Genomic DNA, 19,233 nt, shown 5'->3' with positions numbered 1-19,233 from the left:
AATTTGGTTGAAGGAAGCTTATTTGCCACAATTGATTTGTAGCTAGGAGCTAAATTTATCACTTTGTCTTTTATATGGCGAGTGGGTTGATGATTTCAAAAAAAAATCACAAGTTTAATTTTTTTTGTTCATTTTATTTTATTACATTTAAATTTTTCACGTTGATTTTTGCTCCATAGACCTTAAAAACCAGTCAGAACATTCAGGGATTTGCCCTTATATAAGTAGTCTTGCGAAAATTTGTAATTCTTCAGGAAGTTTCTGCTAAAACTAGACTATAAAAAAAACAATCAACATATAATCAACATTTGAGCTTCTGCATATTGATTAAATTCACATTTATTACTATAGATTAAAACAAGAAGAGAGATTTACTCGCGTTTTCGTTCCGACTAAATCGGGGATAGAAGTAATAGTATTTAACAACAATTTTTATACGCCATTGAAAACATCAACTCCTTGAATCAGAAAATATTGTACCTCTGATCGTAAAGTTCTGGTAGTTTGAAAATAGCCAATTCGGTCATGCTCCGGACTAATTTATGCGCGCTTTGAATTTTTTTTTCGTAATGCTTAAAAAGTAATGCGAATTATTTATGCGTGGCAAAATATCCCGCACAGCAAAATCGCTCCAATTTAAATTGAGGCTAGCTAATCGATCGTATTAATTTTGTACGACTAATATTTGCACACTCGATCTTCGATATTGTCCAAAATCTATCGTTTTCGAATAATTTCTTCGCCAAAACTATTAGAGACAGTCGGAACATTCAGGGCTTTGCCCCGATATACGAGCATTCTTGTTGAACACAGTGCTGATTTAAATTAACCGGACAGAACGAACAACATTGGAAATTTCAAACGTGTTTTTCTGAAATTGAGTTTAGATTGAACAAAAAGTGAAGTGAAAAAATGTTGAAAAAAAAACTGAAAAATTGTTATTCAAAGTAATTACGAAAACTTTTTTAAAACTTTGCCTGCAGTTCTGAAACTTTTATGGTTTTTATATTTTTCAAAATTACCTAAAAGCATACCTAAAATTAAACAATTTCAGCCTTCCTATCAAACAGATAGATCTTTACCTTTTGCAAGCTTTTCACAGCTTGGTTGCTTTTGGTAAGCTTCAAATGGGCTCTGGAAATTTCTTCTTCTTGTTGCTTTTGCGACTCCAGCCAAAACTGCTTCAGAGAACACGTCGATTCCTGGAACTCCTCTTCTTGCTTCTTTAGTTGATCGCAGTAATATTTTTCCAGTAATCTAGTTTAAAGAAAATGCATTCGAGAGCTATTGATTTTTTTGACTGATTAAATTCTAAGCAAAAGCTACTTGTTTGATAGCAAACCATAGAGAAAGAAACTCTCGACGTAAAAATGTGCGTGTTTATTAATTCAACTTTGAAAACTATAATCATCAGCGATTATAACACAGAAAGTAGAAAAAGTTTGAGTGCTCGTCGAATTTAAATTCGTACAAATTGAGCAACGCTGCTGTAACCAAATTTATTCAATGTTCAGATGAAGTCATGTTTTAAACATATTTTTGATTTTTTGTTCCCATTTTTTGGGTATTTTCTGATATTTCAATTAATGTTCAGATCAATTAAAATACTAAAAACTTTGTTTTACAAATTTTGTCGTAGTTAAGTAAAAACAGGAACTAGAAACAAGGAACCATAAATTGGTTTTAAAAAAAGAACATGAAACGATACATTTTTGAGTCTTAATAGCTAAAAAGTCTTACCAATTTTTTCGACACTGAGAGAAATTTTTTAAATTTATGGATTCCAAATCAAGACAGAAACTTCTTTTATATGATATTTCAATTGACCTCCAATAATTTTCTTTGACCTCCAATAATTTTCTTTGAGGAAGGTAAAATCGCACAGGAAAAACCCAACATACTCACCTCTCTTAGAGTGGTGTGAACAAGTATAGGGAAAACTAAAAATTGTAAAATAAATGATTGTTTTTTTTGTCAATTGGATGGTTATTGTGCCAATTTTGTCGAATGTTTGAACAAAGCAACTTAGAAGCAAAGTTTTTTTTAACAAAAAATGTTGATTTTGCAGGGTTTAAGATGTTTTTATTTATTGTCTGTCGATCTTAATTCGCAGTCATGATGAATTTGGAGCTTGGATTTTTTCACCTTATTTTTTTGGCAGTTTCTTCTTCCATCGACTGTTCCAGTCCCCTCCCATCCTCCACTATGTGCTCAATGTGTTCACGCATCTGTTCCATCTTCCTACCCATGCTCACATTCTCCTCCATTACTTCCCCTCTACTGGACCTAAAATTACTCAATTTTTTTTCTAAATATTTGTTGATTTTTTTCTCCAAACATCGGGGTTTGTTTCATCAATCGACTGGTTTTCACTCTTAGATTCAGTACCATGTCCTGATTCGCTAGTTTTTCCTTTTCCATAAAGTAAATTTTCTTCAATAATACAAGCATCCATTTTGTCTACAATATATTTATTAATACCTAGCGATTTCAACCAACTTTTATTTCAGCATCACAATTTTGTTTCGGGTTCCAATTTCGGCCCAGGAACTGCAAAACATAATGTAGCAAACAGATTCTCTATATATTTTTTAGCTGTGGTCTCTAATTAGGTCTACCTTTTATTTTTTCTACCTTGTATTTTTTCAAGTCGACTATTTTTCCGAATTCAAATTTTTCCGAAGTCAAATTTTTTTTATTAAAAAAAAACATGATAAAATGACGTTCCGAGTACTTTTCAAAAAAACTAGAAAAAGTTTTTCGGCGCGCGCTCTCCCTCAAATTTAGTTATAATGGCACCAAAGGCGCCTTTGAAAAATTTTTGATGTTGACCAGCCAAAAACTGATGTCAAATTGATGTAAAATTATAACAAAGGGCGACTTATTGGAAAAATTTTGCAACCAGAATCGAAGGGTGAATGGGTGCGGGGGTGGGGGGTTGTTATGGCGGTCGGTTAAGTTTTAACTTGACTTTTGAGCTGTATATTTTCCCCTGACTCACAGAAGGTATCTAACTTCGGCCAAAAGCAACACCAGAGTGATGGTTGAAAAAATGGAGCAGCTTTCGGCTAAATCGACTGCTATTCTAAGAGTCAGCTGCCACAGGATCTCAGCATCCACTCGTCCCTCTTTAGACACGACGTGGTCTTTGGTTCCTCGCATGACATCTTCCTCTAGCCGATTGTACAAGTCGCATAACAGGAAGTTTTCTAGGCCAGATTCAATCAACAGCTTCTCAAAGACGTCTTCATCTACGAACCTAAATATAAATAGTAAAAAAAGTTGTAAAAGAGTTACCCGCGTTGACCGCCACACACAGAAAAAGCTAGTCATACAATTCCGTGTATGGAAATTGTATGACTAGCATTTTTTGAGTTAAATTTATAAAAAACAATTGTCCAAAAAATGTTCATCAGGTTTTTTGTTCTCAAAATCAGTTCCGTGAAAATAAGGAGTTTTAGTTTTTTTTTTATTTTATCTGTCAATCTATGAATATTACAATTCTGTTAGGCGGCTGGTTTGATTCGTTTCTTTTTTTTTCCTTGAAAATGATTTATTCAAAAGTGATAGATATGATAAGTGTTGAACTATCGTTGTTTTTTTTCGTTTACTATGCTAAAGCATAGTTGATTAGAGTAAATTTGCAGTTTTATTGAGAAACCCAATAACTTAAGGTCCCCCATATTTGGGCAGTTATAGAAATGAGGATAAATGTTCAGCTTCAAATTGCTAACTGCCTGAAATATGCCCGAAATCAGTTTTGATGGTTTTTCAATTTTGAGCTATCAAATTAAAAAAAAAATTTTTATTCAAAAATTTTAACATTTTTTCAAATGAAAATGGGAATTGACTGTGAGGATGAAAATGAGAAAAATGCACCAAATTTTCTATTACCAAACAAAAATATATAAATTTTTGTTCATCTGGTTATCAATAAAATGTGGAGCGTGCAGGATCAGCTAGCTAAAAACACGGCAGGAAAACATTTTTTTTTGCAGATTAGAGCAAGAGAACTCTAAATGGCGATAGAAATGAGCGCTTCTTCTATGGCAATTTAAAAAAAAATCAAAATGCTGCTTCCTACAGCCAGCACTTCTTGCCAAGTAGTTTAAATTTAATCTGACCAGTGATATTGGGGAAGAGTTTTGTGTTCAGGTGTATTAGTCTTTTTTTGTTCGACGCCGAATAAGCTACCACAACAACTTATTAGGACGGGTTGATTGAGTGATATATCATTTTAAAGCCCTTTCAGTCGTAGTTTCAATGACATTGAAAAATTTCCAAATTATTTTAAAAGTGTCCCTAAAAACCGATTTGAAAGTTTCGACTTTTAGATTAGATTATTGTAGAAGGAGCCACTAAAACTTTGATTCAAGCCCTCAAAATTTTTTTTCAGTTAATTTGTTTTGAAGTTTTTTCTGCAAAAAAAAATTCAGCAAAAAAGTTTTCGAAATTTTATTTGATTTCGTGTTTTTGTCTTTCTTTGGAAGTTTTGTGTAATGTTTGCGTAACACAATTTATCCTGCATAAAACGACAACGACAATATTTGAAAAAAGTAAATGATACTTAACAAAAATCATAATAAATTGTTTTCAATGTAGGTTCTATTCACTGTAAAATTTACTACATTTACAACCAAATGAAACCTTATTGCGAGAATGCCGTGGAATTTTGCAGCCCGTTTTCAGGCGCCTTTGATCCTGCTATGATTTCTGTTAGTTTTTAACATCGATAGTTTCTCAATATGTTGGTTTTTAACATCGATAGTTAATAAGCTTGAGAAAAAGTAATGAAGTAAGTTATTCAGCAAACGAGAATCTCTTTCTTTATATACCTATGTCGCTTCATTTGTCGAAGATCTTAAAAATACTCTTATGCACAAGCCGAAAAGGAAGCCTTGCATGCGAATTTGTTTAGACTATAAGTTATCCGAGACACGAAAAAAATTGGACTGTGTTCTGACAATTATCTTTCCCAAGATATTGATAGTTTCGTTGGTGAATCCGCAGTATACGTCTTTTATCCTTTTCTCCACTGGGTGTATCTTGAGAATCGGGTATCTCAGTTTAATTTCGTGTAGTACGTTCTGTTTTAAAAAACTTACAGGGCTTGCTGAAAAAACTTACACGGCTTGTCTTTTAACACACAAAAAAAAACAGAAATTTCTCGGAATTTTTTTTCGAAGGTCAAAATTATACATTTTGGCTTTTGTATTGTAAAAGAAATTCAAATATCGCAAACCAAACATGCCACGGTTTTCAACCGCTGAAATTTTAAAACACAAAAAATCTCCAGCTGTACCCAAAAATTATGTTTTTTTTTTGTTTTAACTCTGTGTGAAACTCAACACATTAGCTAAGTTTAAGATGGCAAACATCCAAACGCAGCTGGTCTGGCAGGTATCGCCAAGTAATCTGTAGCTTTTCTTTTTTTTTAGAATTTCCTTGTTTATTGCGTTTTAAAACAAAAACACAAACTGAAATCAAAACTCGAAAAAAATTGTTTATATACTTGATAGAAATTTTTCATGCAATAGAGAGAATGCTAGCCATACATTTGCATTGCTGGGATAAAATGATAGTGCTAGAAATTTTCATACTGTTTTCTGGGCGTATGAATTGAATGGTCGTCCTCGTTATGAACATTGCTTTACCAGCAGCGCTTTTTTGTCAACCGGGATCTTAGATCTATTGGTATTCCTTGATTGAACAGGCAAGAGTTATGTTACTTAATCACATATTTTCAAAAAATACTTTAGCACAGATCAATTAGTCGCTATTGATGGTATCAAACATGCCTTTTAACCCTCAGCTTTCTATAGTTTGCAAGAAATAAGCTCCTAAAATCCGATTTGAATTGTCAACGAAGAAAGTTTCGATGTTGCCCAAGTTGATGTTAAATAAACAACATTTAGACGATACAGTGTTTGGCTCCAAATGCTCAATAATTTGCGAATAATTCTTCGACGATGGTGATTCAACATTAAACATTCAGTCTTTAGCTATTATTTGGTATTTTACAAATCCAAAGTTTTGTTAATTTAAATCGAAAGGAATTTGCCAAAAAATTGAAACAAGAGGCTGAGATTAAAATATTCAGCGCTCACAGTGCTTCTTCCATTATTAACGCATAAAAAAATATTACCAATTTTTTGAGGAAAGATATTTAGAAATTTGGCGGAAAATGTACGAAGAGAAAAAGGTGAAAATAGTTGTAGTCGGTGACGGAGCAGTCGGGAAAACTTCAATGATCGCTTCGTACGCCACGAACAGCTTCGAAGACGACCACGTGCCAACAGTCTACGACTTATACAACTGCCGAGTCGAAGTGAACGGCGAAAAAATTGAGGTGCAAATCCACGACACCGCAGGCCAAGACGACTACGACCGTACTCGGCCGATTGCGTACCCGGGCACGACCTGCTTTATCCTGGTGTTCGGCGTCGACAGTAGAACTGCATATGACCATATAGAGTGGAAATGGCATCCCGAAGTGCAACACTTCAGCAAATACACCCACTTTATTCTAGCTGGAAACAAAATTGACCGAAGGAGAGAGCTGAGTCCGCAAGAGGTCATAACACCCGAGATGGGTAATCAATTAGCCGAGAAGATCAAAGCCGACGCGTATTTGGAATGTTCTGCGAAAACACGAGAGGGAATCAAGCCGATTTTTGACCGGGCGATTGGTTTGTCGTTGTCGGGAGAAAAGAAAGTTAAAAGGAGCAAATGTTTTCTCCTTTAATTTTACTACATCTTTATGTGAAATCTATTTTTTTAGTTTGTAAAGCGTTAAGTTTTAAATTTAAAAAACTATTCTTCAAAGGCTTCGCCGTAATTCCTCGATGAGAAGAAGGGGTGGATTTTACAGGAAAAAAATTACAGGAGCAGAAAAATTTACGGGAGCATAAATGCAAGAACACAGTTAAGAGACATTCAATCTGCAATGTTTGAATAATTTCTAACGTTTTACCAGATTTTTTCAGTTACAATGACTACTTTGAAAGTACTAAATTTTCAAGACTGTTCAACGAGTTAGCCCTGTTATCGATATCGACAGGACAAAACTTATTCAAAATCCAAAAAAAAAATTTGGTGGTTTAGTTTTAGTTCAAATTACACATTCCACTCATCATAAAACCAAAAACAAAACAAGGATAACCGGTTACTGTGCAAGTACCATAGAATGTTCCGACCATAGTCTTTAAAAAACTACAAGATAAAGCTCTTTTTTTTCAAATTAGTTTTTCTGCGGGGGTGATAAAAAAAGTCTGATGTAAAACCATATTTTAGGCATATTTGGCTTTCATAGTGAAACAGGCAATTAGGACTCAAACGTTTTTTAAAAAATTGACTAGAAAAACAAAAAAAAACGAAAGATTTCAAAAAATTTCTTTTTTCAAATTTTTGAAGAAAATTTTCCAATTTTTGAAATTTTGGTTTCCAGAACGTAGCTAAAAAACTGCAAAAATCAATTTCACTTGCTCAAAGTTCAATTTTCAGGGCTTGAATTTTAAAATTTTCCTAATTAAGCTGTTGTAAGCTTGCTCGCTTGCTTTATTTGCTAGAATTAAGACAAAAAATCAAAAAATTCAAACCGTATTTTTTTTTTCAATTTAATGTCGTTCGAATCACGATTGAAAGGGTTTTAATAAGATATGCCACTCACATCAGTCCGATGATTGTTTGTGGTAGCTGGTTTTGCGTGGAAAACCAAAAGAAAAAAATTAAACACACCCGAATATAAAGTTCCTCCCCATGTTCAATGGTCGAAACAAAAACTATTCAGTCTTTATTATTTTTTGAACATAAGCCCGTTAATTTATTTGGCACCTTCTCGGATCTTTGTTGTTCGAAATATATTTTCCAAATCTTTCAAACAGGTTAAATTAAATATATATATTTTCAAAGTTTCTCCCAAAATGGTGAGTGAGCTCTAAGCCTTCTGTTCTATGTGACTGTAGTTAATTTTTTTCAAAATTAAAATGCTCCCACTAAAATTTTTCAGTAGGATAGATTCATTGAGCTCTTTTGCAAAAAATTTTATAGCAGAATTAAAGGCGCTACTGTTCTTCGCTTCTTGTTGTTTCATCTGGCAAAAATTTGTTGCCTACTCACGTAGTTTGTCAAATTTTTTTGGTGGACCTTTTCCCGATTTTTGGTACCCCGCTGTAAGCTTGTACGGGGCATACGTTGACATAAATTGACGTTCGGATCCCAAAAAATTATGTAAAATTGTCTAAGTGTCGATGAAAAAAGCGGCAATTTGCCTAGCAAGAGTGCTCATATAACAAACCCGCGGTTGTTCTGACTAGCCTTTAGCTGATCTGCATGGTTTTTTGAATCCGAAAACTTCGTTTAGCTGTAAAGTTTGGACTGCCAGTATCACATATTTGCGTCATTTAAAAAAATAAAAAGACTAATTAAGCTGTTTTGTTTTTGTTTTGGAAAAATTAGCGGTTCCGGGTAATAATTGGAATAATATTTTTAGAATCATGAAAAAATTTTGAAAAAAATGATAGCAGCAGTGTACAGAAGATCCAAGCGCATGTAGGATACTTCGTAGCCAACACGCTTGGGATCAATTAGACTCCACGTTCTATTCCATTTCTGAAACTTTCTTTCAGCTCCTTTAGATATAGATTTGAACAAAAAAAAACAACTCAAGAGTAGATATTCCTCCTTTGCTCCAAAATTTGGAACAATAATATTGATTTAAAAGCATATAATTGCTCATAAAAAACATATAATTGCTTATAAAAAATTGTCAAAGTGTTTTTTTTTGTGTCTTTTTTCTTTTATACAATGTAACAATCGATGTTCTAACGCTTTCTTCATCCTCCGGATATTTTTTAAACTCCGCGGTGATTTTTTATGATAAAAATAATAAAATGGAACAAAAAACTGGAAAAAATTAATCAAACTTTGATACTTGTTTTAGAAAACCTAAATCCGTTTTAAATTTTCAAAATAAAATAAGGCATTTTAATATGTTTTTCTTCCACTAAGATCACTTTTTTCTTTATGTAAATTGAACAAATCTGATTTTGCACATTTCAATTTTGCAAGTCGATTTTGTTTTTGCGCACATCCATTTTGAGGAAAATTTGTCTGCAGAACAACTTGTACAGTCATGCTAATTTCTGCAAAACTATGACGCACAAGAAACATTAATTTGGTATAAACTTTCTTATAGCTGGTTCAATGTTTCTTCTTTTCATAATTTTTTCTCGAGGTCTTATCCACGATTCTCTCAAACAGGATAAGATTTCAAATTTAAGAAAATCTACTTCAAAAGATAGAAACTTTTTTGGAATAATTTGATTTCAGGGGAGGTAAAAACAAGAGATATATAATCTAATATATTAAATGAAAATCGGCATGCGCTATGGATGCAATGTTTAACTGAACGCAATGTTTTAGCTTGTCAAATGCAACGTTCAAATAATTCTTTAGGCTTACCGTTTAAGACAATGCCAAGAACGATCTCGAACTTTCGAATTTTCTCAAGTCTGGAATATTGTAGAATTATTTTTGACAAAAATTCAATTCTTTAGACTAGATGAACTCAATTCATTTTCAAGGCTAGACAGTGCCTGTTCCTTTTTTCCGAAATTTTGCCTTTTCAGATTGGTTTCATTTTGAAACAAACCAACTAAAACCACAACCTCCTTGCTAGAAAAACTAACTGTTTGCAAACCGATTGCGCTATGAAATTGTTTTGAAATATTTCAAAGTTTCATCGCTCGCATACCTTGCTTAGAAAAGCATCAACTTTTCGCAAACCGATTTGCTCTGTAAAAACATAAAATGATTTAAAACCAACTAAATACAACAAACTCCTTGCTAGAAAAACTAACTATTTGCAATCAGATTTGCGCTATGAAATTGTTTTGAAATAGTTCAAAGTTTCATCGCTTGCATATCTTGCTTAAAAAAACATAAATTTGCTCTGTGAAAACTTAAGGTGTTTCAAACTTTCATTGCCTGAATAGCTCGCTTAGAAAAACTGAAATTTCTCGCAAGTCGATTTTTTCTATGAAGCAACTAGAATATTTCAAGTTTTCATCACATGAAAAGCGTGCTCACAAAAATTTTGAACTATTTCAGGACAATTTATAGACCGTATTGTTTAAAGCAGAACTTTTCGCAAACCTTTTTCAGCTAACTTTTCGCAAAGGGATTTGACCTTTGAAATAATTTTCAATTTGCAAGCTGATTCAGTTTTTAAAATAATTAAAAAAATTTTTAAAATTTCTAGCTGCAAAAGCTTGCTTAGAACAACTTAAATTTTTCGCGAACCGATTCAGTCTATAAAATAACTAGAAATATTTCTAAGTTTTTTTGTTTTAATAGCTTCTTGTTTTAATAGTAAACCTAAAGTTTCGCCATCAGATTTGCTTCGTGAAACATTTTGAAATATTTGAAATTTTCATAGCTTGAATAGCTTGCTTGGAAAAACTTCATTTTTTCGCAAAAGGATTCGTACTATGAAACCTAAAGTTTTTCAAACCGATTTACGATATGGCTCAACCCGAAATTGTTCAAAATTTCATTGCTTGGATAGCTTGATCAGAACAACGACTAATTTTTGCGAGTCAATTGATTATTGGAGGCGGGCTTGCTAGTGACTGTTTAGTGCATAAAAAGAAAGGCACGCAGCCTAACCGACAGCTAAAAAGAAAACAAAAAAATTAAACACAGTGGACAAATTCCGATAAAAAAACAAACAAACACATTAGTTTTCGATCAAAGTAATTTTCAGTTAAAATAAACCAATGTGTGATTTGAAAAAAAAAGAACCGTTAATTTTTCAATCAAATGGAGTGTGTTCGAAAACAGCAGTCCAACTGTAGAAAAAACGATTACAATGTATTTATAATCAATTATAAAAATTTAAAATGGAATTTATTGCGATAAAAAATTGTATCGTCCTTTTTCAAATTAAAAACCCGGTTTTATCTCCATAGAACAAAATTGATAATCATACATTTCCAAGAACTATGTCTTTAAGAAAATACTAGACATACAAATTTCATATATGTAGCTAAAATTTTCTCATCAAACTTTTAGAGAATTTTTTTGTTTTTGCATAAAATTGGTGTGTCATGGATAAAAATTAAACCTTTTGTCAAAAAATACAAAGTCATACAATTTCGATATATCCAGATGGCAAAAACAATTTTTTTGAAACAGTTTCAAAATTTCTTGAAAAGAATTTTTGTTTTTTTTTAACCACAAAACGAATTTTTTATTTTACTCCAACATTTTTTCCAAAAGCTATTTTTTTTTGCATGCAGATTATTTGAGACGAAATTAAATTTAAAAAAAAAACAAATGTTTCGGTTTATGAAAAACTTCGTCATTTTTTCCCATAAATGAAACATCGCTTTCATGCATTTTTCTGTATTTTTGGAGTTGCATGAAAAGTGTATAATTAGCTTTTTTTATATGAAAATTGTATCACTAGCAATTTTGGTCAAATTGGGTAGACTATAATTGATTATTTGTTTATTTTATAGAAACTGGCGACAAAAATGCAAAGAATCAGTTATTATCCATAAAATCTAGTGAAGGAAAATATTCAAACATTGCAAAATAGCGGAATAAGACCAATTTGTATCAGCTTTAATTCCAGTTCTTCAACGCCCTAGAGATAAGTTTCAAATTGTTTTGATAAAAATTTAGCTCAGAAGAAGTGTCGGAAACTCAATTCATTCAATGAACACTCGACATTTCAAACAAATTTCGAACCAAAGAACGATTCGCAGATACCCAAAGTAAAGAAGTGTATAAGAGCAGCATTTAGCTGTAAATTTGTAGTGCGCGCTCCGACAAAAAGTGTTTATTTTGTTTAGTTCAGACAAAAAGTGTTTATTTTTCAGAAGCATATTTTAAGTTTCTAATTGAAAAAGTGTTGGAAGTCTTGAACGGACGGACTGTTCCGCGTCAGACTTATCAACAATTTTTACCAGCGTCAACTGATTGCTTCGATCACAAAGTGGCAAAAGAACTTATTAACTGGGTACTGTTTAAAAAACAAAGTAACTTTCTTTCGTTTTAACACAGAACTGTGAGTTTTTCAATGCAATCGTGTTGATGTGTCTTGCGAGCTTGCCAGTCCCAAGACTTGAACTGTTTTGAAAACAGCTGGTGGTTTTTGGCACGGATGACGACGCGTGCAAAATGCTACCTCTGCCAGGTCTCTGGCAGTGATTTTGATTTTTTGCAAAAAGACAAACGGATTTTTTCACAATTATCGTTGATGCTCACTTTTTTCTAACAAGAATCTTCAAAACAAATCAGCAGTAGTGGCAAGTCTAATAGGGTCAGAACATGTGAAAGCATGTCGAAGTTTTAGTGTGCACTAAAACACTATTTCAAATTTTCAAACTACTAAACGAGCTTTCTTACCTTCCGTAAACTTCATCAATGAAAGTTAAAGGTTCGCTTCTAATCCTCCGCATGTACACATGTTGACGGGTCGTTCCGACGGCACTCCGGGAGGTGCCGGGTCTAGAGGAGGTGTTGTCACGAATGATATCTGGAACATCGCTGGTTAGATAACTGTTGGATGAACTCTTACGGCTCATTATTTTTTCTTTATAATCGATTCAATTTTAAATATTAAAGTTCATTGAGATTGAAATAGATTAAAAATATAAATATCTTAAAAAGTCAATTCTCAAGTTTTTCCTGTTAATTTCTGTTCTCTGAAAGTATCGCAAAAGTTGCTGGAAACATAAAAAAAGGTAATTAGCAAAAAAAGATCAAATTTTGATTATTTCTATAATGGTTCAATAATTTTTAACTGTATAATTGAACATCTATGATATTGCAAGCAAAGGAATTTAAAGCCATTCAAAAATGGTAAGCAACTAGAAGCTTTTGTTTTGATTCACCGCTACTGATTTTTATGGCACGGAGACGTAAAAAAATGTATTTTTGATGTAATTATACTTATTTTCCCTACAAAATCTCCATACACACCATACACGAAACTGAATCAGCAGGTCAAAAACAGTACCTATGAATCAGACAAAAAATAATAACCGCTCGTGAATGGCGACGCTACCCTGTGAGGGTTCGATTCCATGTCCACTCGAAGGGCTCACGTCTTTGGTACCATTTAACAGCCATAGACCGACGATTTGACAGCATTGTTCAGACAAGTAAACCCTAAAGATTTCTGAAATCACTTCTTTGTGACGTCAATAATCAATATATACTAAATTTGTGGAGGGAAATGGAGGGCTGAGGGGGAAGCGCTCTCAAAAACGCGATTATTTTTGCCAACAGCATCCAAAAAAAACGCTTTTTTTAAAATAGCCTGCGACAGAAAACTTTGGCTAAATAGGATTGTTATATGATTATAGTGTTTTGGCAGAGCTCACAAAATTGCTTTTCCCGATCTGAAACCATCCCCTATCTCTGCCTCTGTCAATTTGATCAACATATAGTTTTAAAACCAGTGTAAGGCGCAATGGAACGGATCTAAGACTTCCTTCAAAAAATATTTTGTCGAATAATTCAGCCGCGTTTACTCTCCGATAATTTCAGTTATCATGCAAAATTTATCTTTAAAAGAAGCGGACAAACGCTTTTCTCGGTACAAAAAGACGTCGACTTTGACCATTTTTCCAGAGACTCCTTGTTTTTTTTGCCAAAAATGTTCTTACAACACATTTAACGGTTCTTGAACAAACTTTACATGCTGAGTGGTGCGTGTAATTGCCATCACGTGTACTAAAGTGTTGTTTAAATGATACGTAAATGAGTTTTTGAGATAAGTCAGTTGCTGCATTGGTAAAATTCACTTCTTTGTAAGTTCAGATTACTTTTTAAGTTCAGATTACTTTTATCGCTTCGCACCTCTTGTATTATCGCTTTAGGCTTCAAGGCTAATCAGCATGAGCTAGTCAATTAATTTTAACTACCTTGCTTTGCTTTGAAGTTTTCTGGTGACGGGCATCGACGGAGACGCTTATTACCTGATCGATTTGGACAATTGGATTCAAAGATTTAAGATAGGGCTACTTATGAGAGTACTCAGTTTTGGCGTATTTGCGAAATTTTTAATGATTCGGCTCTACATGAGGTTTTCATGAGATTCGGCTCTTTGTGGTTTTCAAAAAACTCAATATACTTTTAAATTTTAGATGCTTTCGTACCCATCCTGATATAACTAGAGATCGAACATTTCAAACATTTCAGATCTACCAATGAAGCCTAATCTTCCCATTGCATGGTGTACTGTAAATTAAGATTACGAACTACATGAGCTTAAGACCAGAAACTTATACAATGCTGGGCTCTTTTTCCTTTTCCCCATTTGCAAAGCTTTACTCGTAAAAATTTATTCACAATGTCTGATTGGTATGATATTGGCCATACGAACTACTTAAGCAAATGCAAACCTATTTAATCTTCATGATTAACCTTGTCAAACCTCTCGTTACGCCATAAAATCCATGCTCGCGGGAGAGAAGAAAAAAGTCTATTGTTGATCCGGACAAATCGCATAAAACTTGAAACTTCAACCAGTATTTTAACGGAAAGCTGGATCACTTCGGCTCTTTAGTGAATTATATTATATCTACACCAAAATTACGAAATCAATTACCCTCAAAATTAAATCACAGTGATTCTTCTACGTGGTGCAACAAAGTTTAAGAATCGTATGGTCTCCAAAAATCAGCGCAAAACGTTTCAAAACTTTTTTTACATAAGATACTGTTTTTTTATAGTAAGAATGACTTTTTGGCTATCAAACGAAAACAAAATTTTACAATGTTTTGGCAAATTTATTTTCTCAAAATTTGTTAGGCCACAAAAGAAGCTCACTTTGATTTCATTTTCACAGTAATTAATTTTTTAGTTTTGTTGTAATTCTTAATTGACTAAAAATAGCAAAAAAAATCCATTTTTGAGGTAAAGTTTTAACCCCGAATTTTTCAAAACAATTTGCACCATAATAATTCTGCTAAAATCTGTCCTCATCTCTTTTCGTCTAAAGTCAACCCAATTTGAGAAAAACGCCGTTTTAATTTTATGAGTTTTGTCATGATAACTTACATCGACACTGTATGAATTTCTGGCCTGAAAATTATGTAATTTGTTCAAATTTTATGATTGAAGGTATGAATTAGAGCGTAAAAATCCCTGAAAAAAAATATAAGGAGTTTTTAGAACCATTTTAGGCTTGGTCAGCAAAGAATGGATGTGCAAAAAAAACTACCAAAAGGTGCCTTTGATTGTTCAGGGTATCGAGTTTCTGAGGTGGTGGAGGCGTATTTCGAAAGAATATATCAAACAGCATATTTTCACTTGAGTTTTTCAGTTATTGCTCATTGCCAACTTAGTGTTTTCACGACGCTACTTTTGGTCAAATTCTTCCAAAAAAAAACAAACAATGATAGCCGATTGCTGTGCAAAAAGCTCAGAATGATCCAATCATATTCTTAAAAAATCTACAAAAATCATTTTTCTTATTTTTTGCAGAAAATTTTGTTGATTTTCTGATAAAAGTTTTTTCTTGCCAAACAAGCACTAAATGAAGCTGTTGAAACTCTGAAGCTGACAAACTCTAAAAAAAATTCCAAAGGCGCCTTTGGTGCCAATATAAAATATAAACAAACTTTGAAGGGGCGCCGAAAAATGAGCTTTTAGGTCAAACCTTCAAAAAAGACCTTCAAAACTTGTCATGATTTTGGAAAACTCGGAAAATCAATTTGGTCGAAATAACAAGGGCGACAAAGTTTTAGAATTTTTTTGAAAATCGCCCCAAGAGAAAGTCCTGGATCTGCTTCTGATTCATACTGTTTTGGAAGAGCATCTTACCTCCCCCCCCCCCCCCCCAGCAATCGGTCTCTTTTGGTGCTTTCACCATTTATATTTCGACTGGCCAAAGCAAAACTCGTCCTAAAGCGTCATTGTATTTTGGGTTCGAGGGGGAGCGCGCACCAAAAAAATGCACTTTATTTTCAAGATCAGCCAAAAAGTGCCATAAAATCTTATTTAGATCTCTTTTTTGCTAAAACTTGCTTGTGGCACTGAAGTTTGATCAACCCAGGGAAAAGTTGAGCTTAAGAGTTTTCTAAATTCTCCTTATCGATTTCCCATCTCGACGAAAACGAAAAAAAAATGTTACATTTGAGCCATAAATAAAACTCAATCTTTTTTGCTTCCATAGGAATATGCATAAAAGTCCGTTTCTCCAAATCCTTACATGAATCGTATAAGTATAAAGATGAAATATCAAATGAGTTCGGGAAAAAAACTGTATTTTGTATTTTAGGTGAGCTTTATGATGACAATTTAGAACACATAAGGAATCAGTCTGTATTTCACTTTAGAAGTGTACTTTTCCCACGCCTTTCCATATTTGGCTCTGCATCTGTCTTCATCTCGCAGACATCTGTGAACGAGCAGTGTGAACAGATAGAAAAAATAGAAGTGAGGAACGAACTCGAATGACCCACAGGCTAGTCCATAGCATAGGGCTCCTATGAGGTCAGCTGTGTAGTTCATGTGTCTAGCCATGCCCCACCATCCAGACACGAGAAGCTTAGACTGTTTCCGATCACCTGATGACGTCACGTACTCGGCAGGTATGAATACAGCCTTCGTGATTAGACAGAGAAGATTTACTTTCATTACAACGCAGTTAGATTTAATCGATTTGTCCAAAATTAAAAAAAAAAGTTTGAGTCAGAAATCAGATTTTCTAGAATATTCTTAAAAGAGGAGGGACAGGGGGTTGTTACGTGAGTTCTAAATTATTTTAGTTTTTTAGGTAAAAAAACTCGTTAAGTTTGTAGTTAGCATGCTGCCTTTGTCTTTGAATAGCAATACTTTTTTGATCGGCTTACAATTGTTTGAACAAAAAACGGAAATTCAAAGCAAAGAGAGCGAATCAGATGAAGACCGCTTGATCATTGAACTGTTACGTTCCTTATCCTATTTTCATGACAGAAAACCAAAAGCTCAAAAATTATCAACCAATCAACGTTCTTTAAACAGTCCAAAAGCAAACTAATTTATCATCATATCGAATACTCAATTATGATTGGCTAATCTAATTTTCGGGCATTCGGTCCTTCTGACATGAGGGCTTCACCTGATAGCGACTAAATGACTGTAAAGGAAATCTTCATTCCTTTTTTCCCCAGATGAGACAGCTGCCCTCCGACTGTTTGAAGCTGTCTTTCTGTGCATTTACTGATCGAAACATGAGGTAGCTGGCACTTCCGAGCAGAAACACGAAAAGAGCAAACGCCCAATCTAACTGGTTTGGGTTGTAAACCAAAAAGTGGCCCTAAACAGACAATTCCGACTCTTTTTTATTCCGACTACTCTTTTTTATTCCGAATCTTTTTTATTCCGACTCTTTTTTTCTCCGACTCTAATTCGGACTCTAACTGCCTCTGGAAAGTTCAATCAATAAAAATAAAGCTGCGAGCCAAACGGTATCACTTACAAAATTAACTTTCTCTTGCAATAACAAACGAGATCTCTTTTTTTATGTCTAAAAATACTCTTTAGAAAAATCGAATCCGAATGGCATAAAATTTTCTTTACACTTTAAAAAAACTTTTTATGTCATTTGGATTCGATTTGTAAATAAGAAGCTACAGAGATATATGGAGAAAGAGATTCTCGTTTGCTGAACGAGTTAACTGAATAGATCATTCATTTATTTTATTTTGGAAGCAAACCTGCAAAGTATACATCCAGGGTAGCCAAGCGAGATCTCCAAAGCCATAATACCACCCAAAATGATCGTGACAGATGTCGATGGTGTGAAGGTACCACGCCTCATTCCAGAAGAAGTCCACGACATACAGGGCGTGCAAGTAGTTCACGAGCAGCATCGAATTGGTCACGTGACCGTATAATTCATACTGCTTCCATGCATATGACATGTTGATCACAGTCCACGCTGCGATTCCAGGCCTCCCGTTCAGAAACAACTTGAAATCAAACATTTTCCCAATTCTAGGGTTCATTTCGACGCCCATTACAATATCGTACAAAATAGACCCGGTGAATTTGCAGTCTTTTGCATGGTTTGGAGCTATCAGCGCTTTGAAATAGGCAAGGACCGCGACAAGGTTTCCGGTTATTGCCGCAACCCAGAGAAGCCCGCCAAAATTGTCGACAATGATTGTAGGCGAGAAGAGTTTTAAATAGAACCCGTTGACTAGAAAGAGTACATTTGAAATCAGCCAAGCCTGTAGTCCATTTATATTATACGGGAGAATATTTCCAGCTGGAGTAACAGCTCCGTATTGGATGCCTCCTTTGTAGTTTCTAATGACAATGTGCAAGAAGTCGGGAAGAAGATTTAGCACCACCTAAAAAATTTTTCCTTATGTCGTCGAACCAAAAGATGCGCTTATTTGTTTTAAGATATAATTAATTAATTTAGTGATCGTTACGAAAAAATTGCAGAAATAATTGATTATTTTCCATTTCAAATCAGAGTTAAGACTCACGAAAGGTTTTCAGAAATATTATTATAGGTCAAATCGATTCTCTAATTGGAGTTGCTGTAAGCACCAAAAGGATCCTGATTTTTTAAAGATTTGGTGAACTTTCGAGCAAACACTTTTCATTTCACCAGGGGCGGATTTAGGGGGGAGGGGGGGGGGGTTGTGGACGCTCTTTCTCTTTCTCAGGGGTTCGACCCCCTGCCGACCCAAAGGGTCCCTCCCCCCGTTGGTAAATTTTAAGAAATCCATTTTTGTCCGACCGACCCTAAATTTTTTCTAAAGCCGCCTTTGGCGCCAATATGTACTAATTTTGAGGAGGAGCGGCTAAAAAAAACACAATTTTTGTCAAAATTTTCCAAAAAAGGCCCAAAAATGGCTTTTTGACCTGTTTTTTCAAAAATTTACCTGCGGTGCCTAAAATTTGGCCAAAACAGGGTCTTTTTAGTTCTTTAGGAGAGCTCGGAAAAACAATTTGGTCGACCTAAAACTGAAAAGTCGTCAAATTTTCGAAGTTTTTTATGAAAATCCCCCCCCCCCCTCGAGAAAATCTTAGATCCGGACCTGCATTTCACGATACCAGTTAATCTGTCATTCTAAATATCGCACCTGAAAGGCAAACCAAATTGCCGCTATGTGGACTGCATCCCAAGTCACAGCTGGCATTTTGCTCATGAACTCCCAAAATGTCTCTTTTCCGAGGAAAAGGTTAGAGAGAGGATCTTGTGCTCTGCCCTGGTAG

General features: G+C 34.2%; 3 protein-coding genes across 3 annotated transcripts in view; 1 reads left to right on the top strand and 2 right to left on the bottom strand.

Annotated features, from left to right (window-relative positions):
* The window catches only part of LOC134840836 (golgin subfamily A member 6-like protein 22), a 48,377-nt gene extending 35,784 nt beyond the window's left edge, over nucleotides 1-12,593 (bottom strand). The window contains exons 1-4 of the mRNA XM_063856823.1: nucleotides 12,415-12,593; nucleotides 3,002-3,259; nucleotides 2,146-2,286; nucleotides 1,083-1,257 (exon numbers count right to left, since the gene is read on the bottom strand). Coding sequence (XP_063712893.1) covers nucleotides 1,083-1,257; nucleotides 2,146-2,286; nucleotides 3,002-3,259; nucleotides 12,415-12,593 — 753 coding nt within the window. The remainder of the gene's footprint in view (nucleotides 1-1,082; nucleotides 1,258-2,145; nucleotides 2,287-3,001; nucleotides 3,260-12,414) is intronic.
* On the top strand, nucleotides 5,917-6,786 carry LOC134852924 (ras-like GTP-binding protein rhoA). Its single transcript, XM_063868796.1, has one exon. It carries the CDS (start codon nucleotides 6,185-6,187, stop codon nucleotides 6,743-6,745), a length of 561 nt encoding a protein of 186 aa, XP_063724866.1. The 5' UTR covers nucleotides 5,917-6,184; the 3' UTR covers nucleotides 6,746-6,786.
* A 3,600-nt stretch (nucleotides 12,594-16,193) lies between the features above and the next one.
* LOC134857249 (7-dehydrocholesterol reductase-like) lies at nucleotides 16,194-19,196 on the bottom strand (the record flags this gene model as incomplete). Its single annotated transcript, XM_063873628.1, is given in 4 exon segments — nucleotides 16,194-16,627; nucleotides 17,157-17,317; nucleotides 17,718-18,356; nucleotides 19,101-19,196. Coding segments are annotated over 4 exon segments (1,206 nt in total), but the record flags the coding sequence as incomplete, so codon positions are not given.
* Nucleotides 19,197-19,233: the final 37 nt, after the last annotated feature.

This window comes from Symsagittifera roscoffensis, chromosome 1 (assembly GCF_963678635.1).
Source record: "Symsagittifera roscoffensis chromosome 1, txSymRosc1.1, whole genome shotgun sequence".
NCBI lineage: Eukaryota > Metazoa > Xenacoelomorpha > Acoela > Convolutidae > Symsagittifera > Symsagittifera roscoffensis.
The sequence above is the reverse complement of the archived record's forward strand: the minus strand, read 5'-3'. Positions and strand labels throughout refer to the sequence as shown.

Excerpts from the sequence above, each read along its gene's own strand:
- LOC134852924 (XM_063868796.1), top strand. The coding sequence starts at position 6,185 with ATGTACGAAGAGAAAAAGGTGAAAATAGTTGTAGTCGGTGACGGAGCA.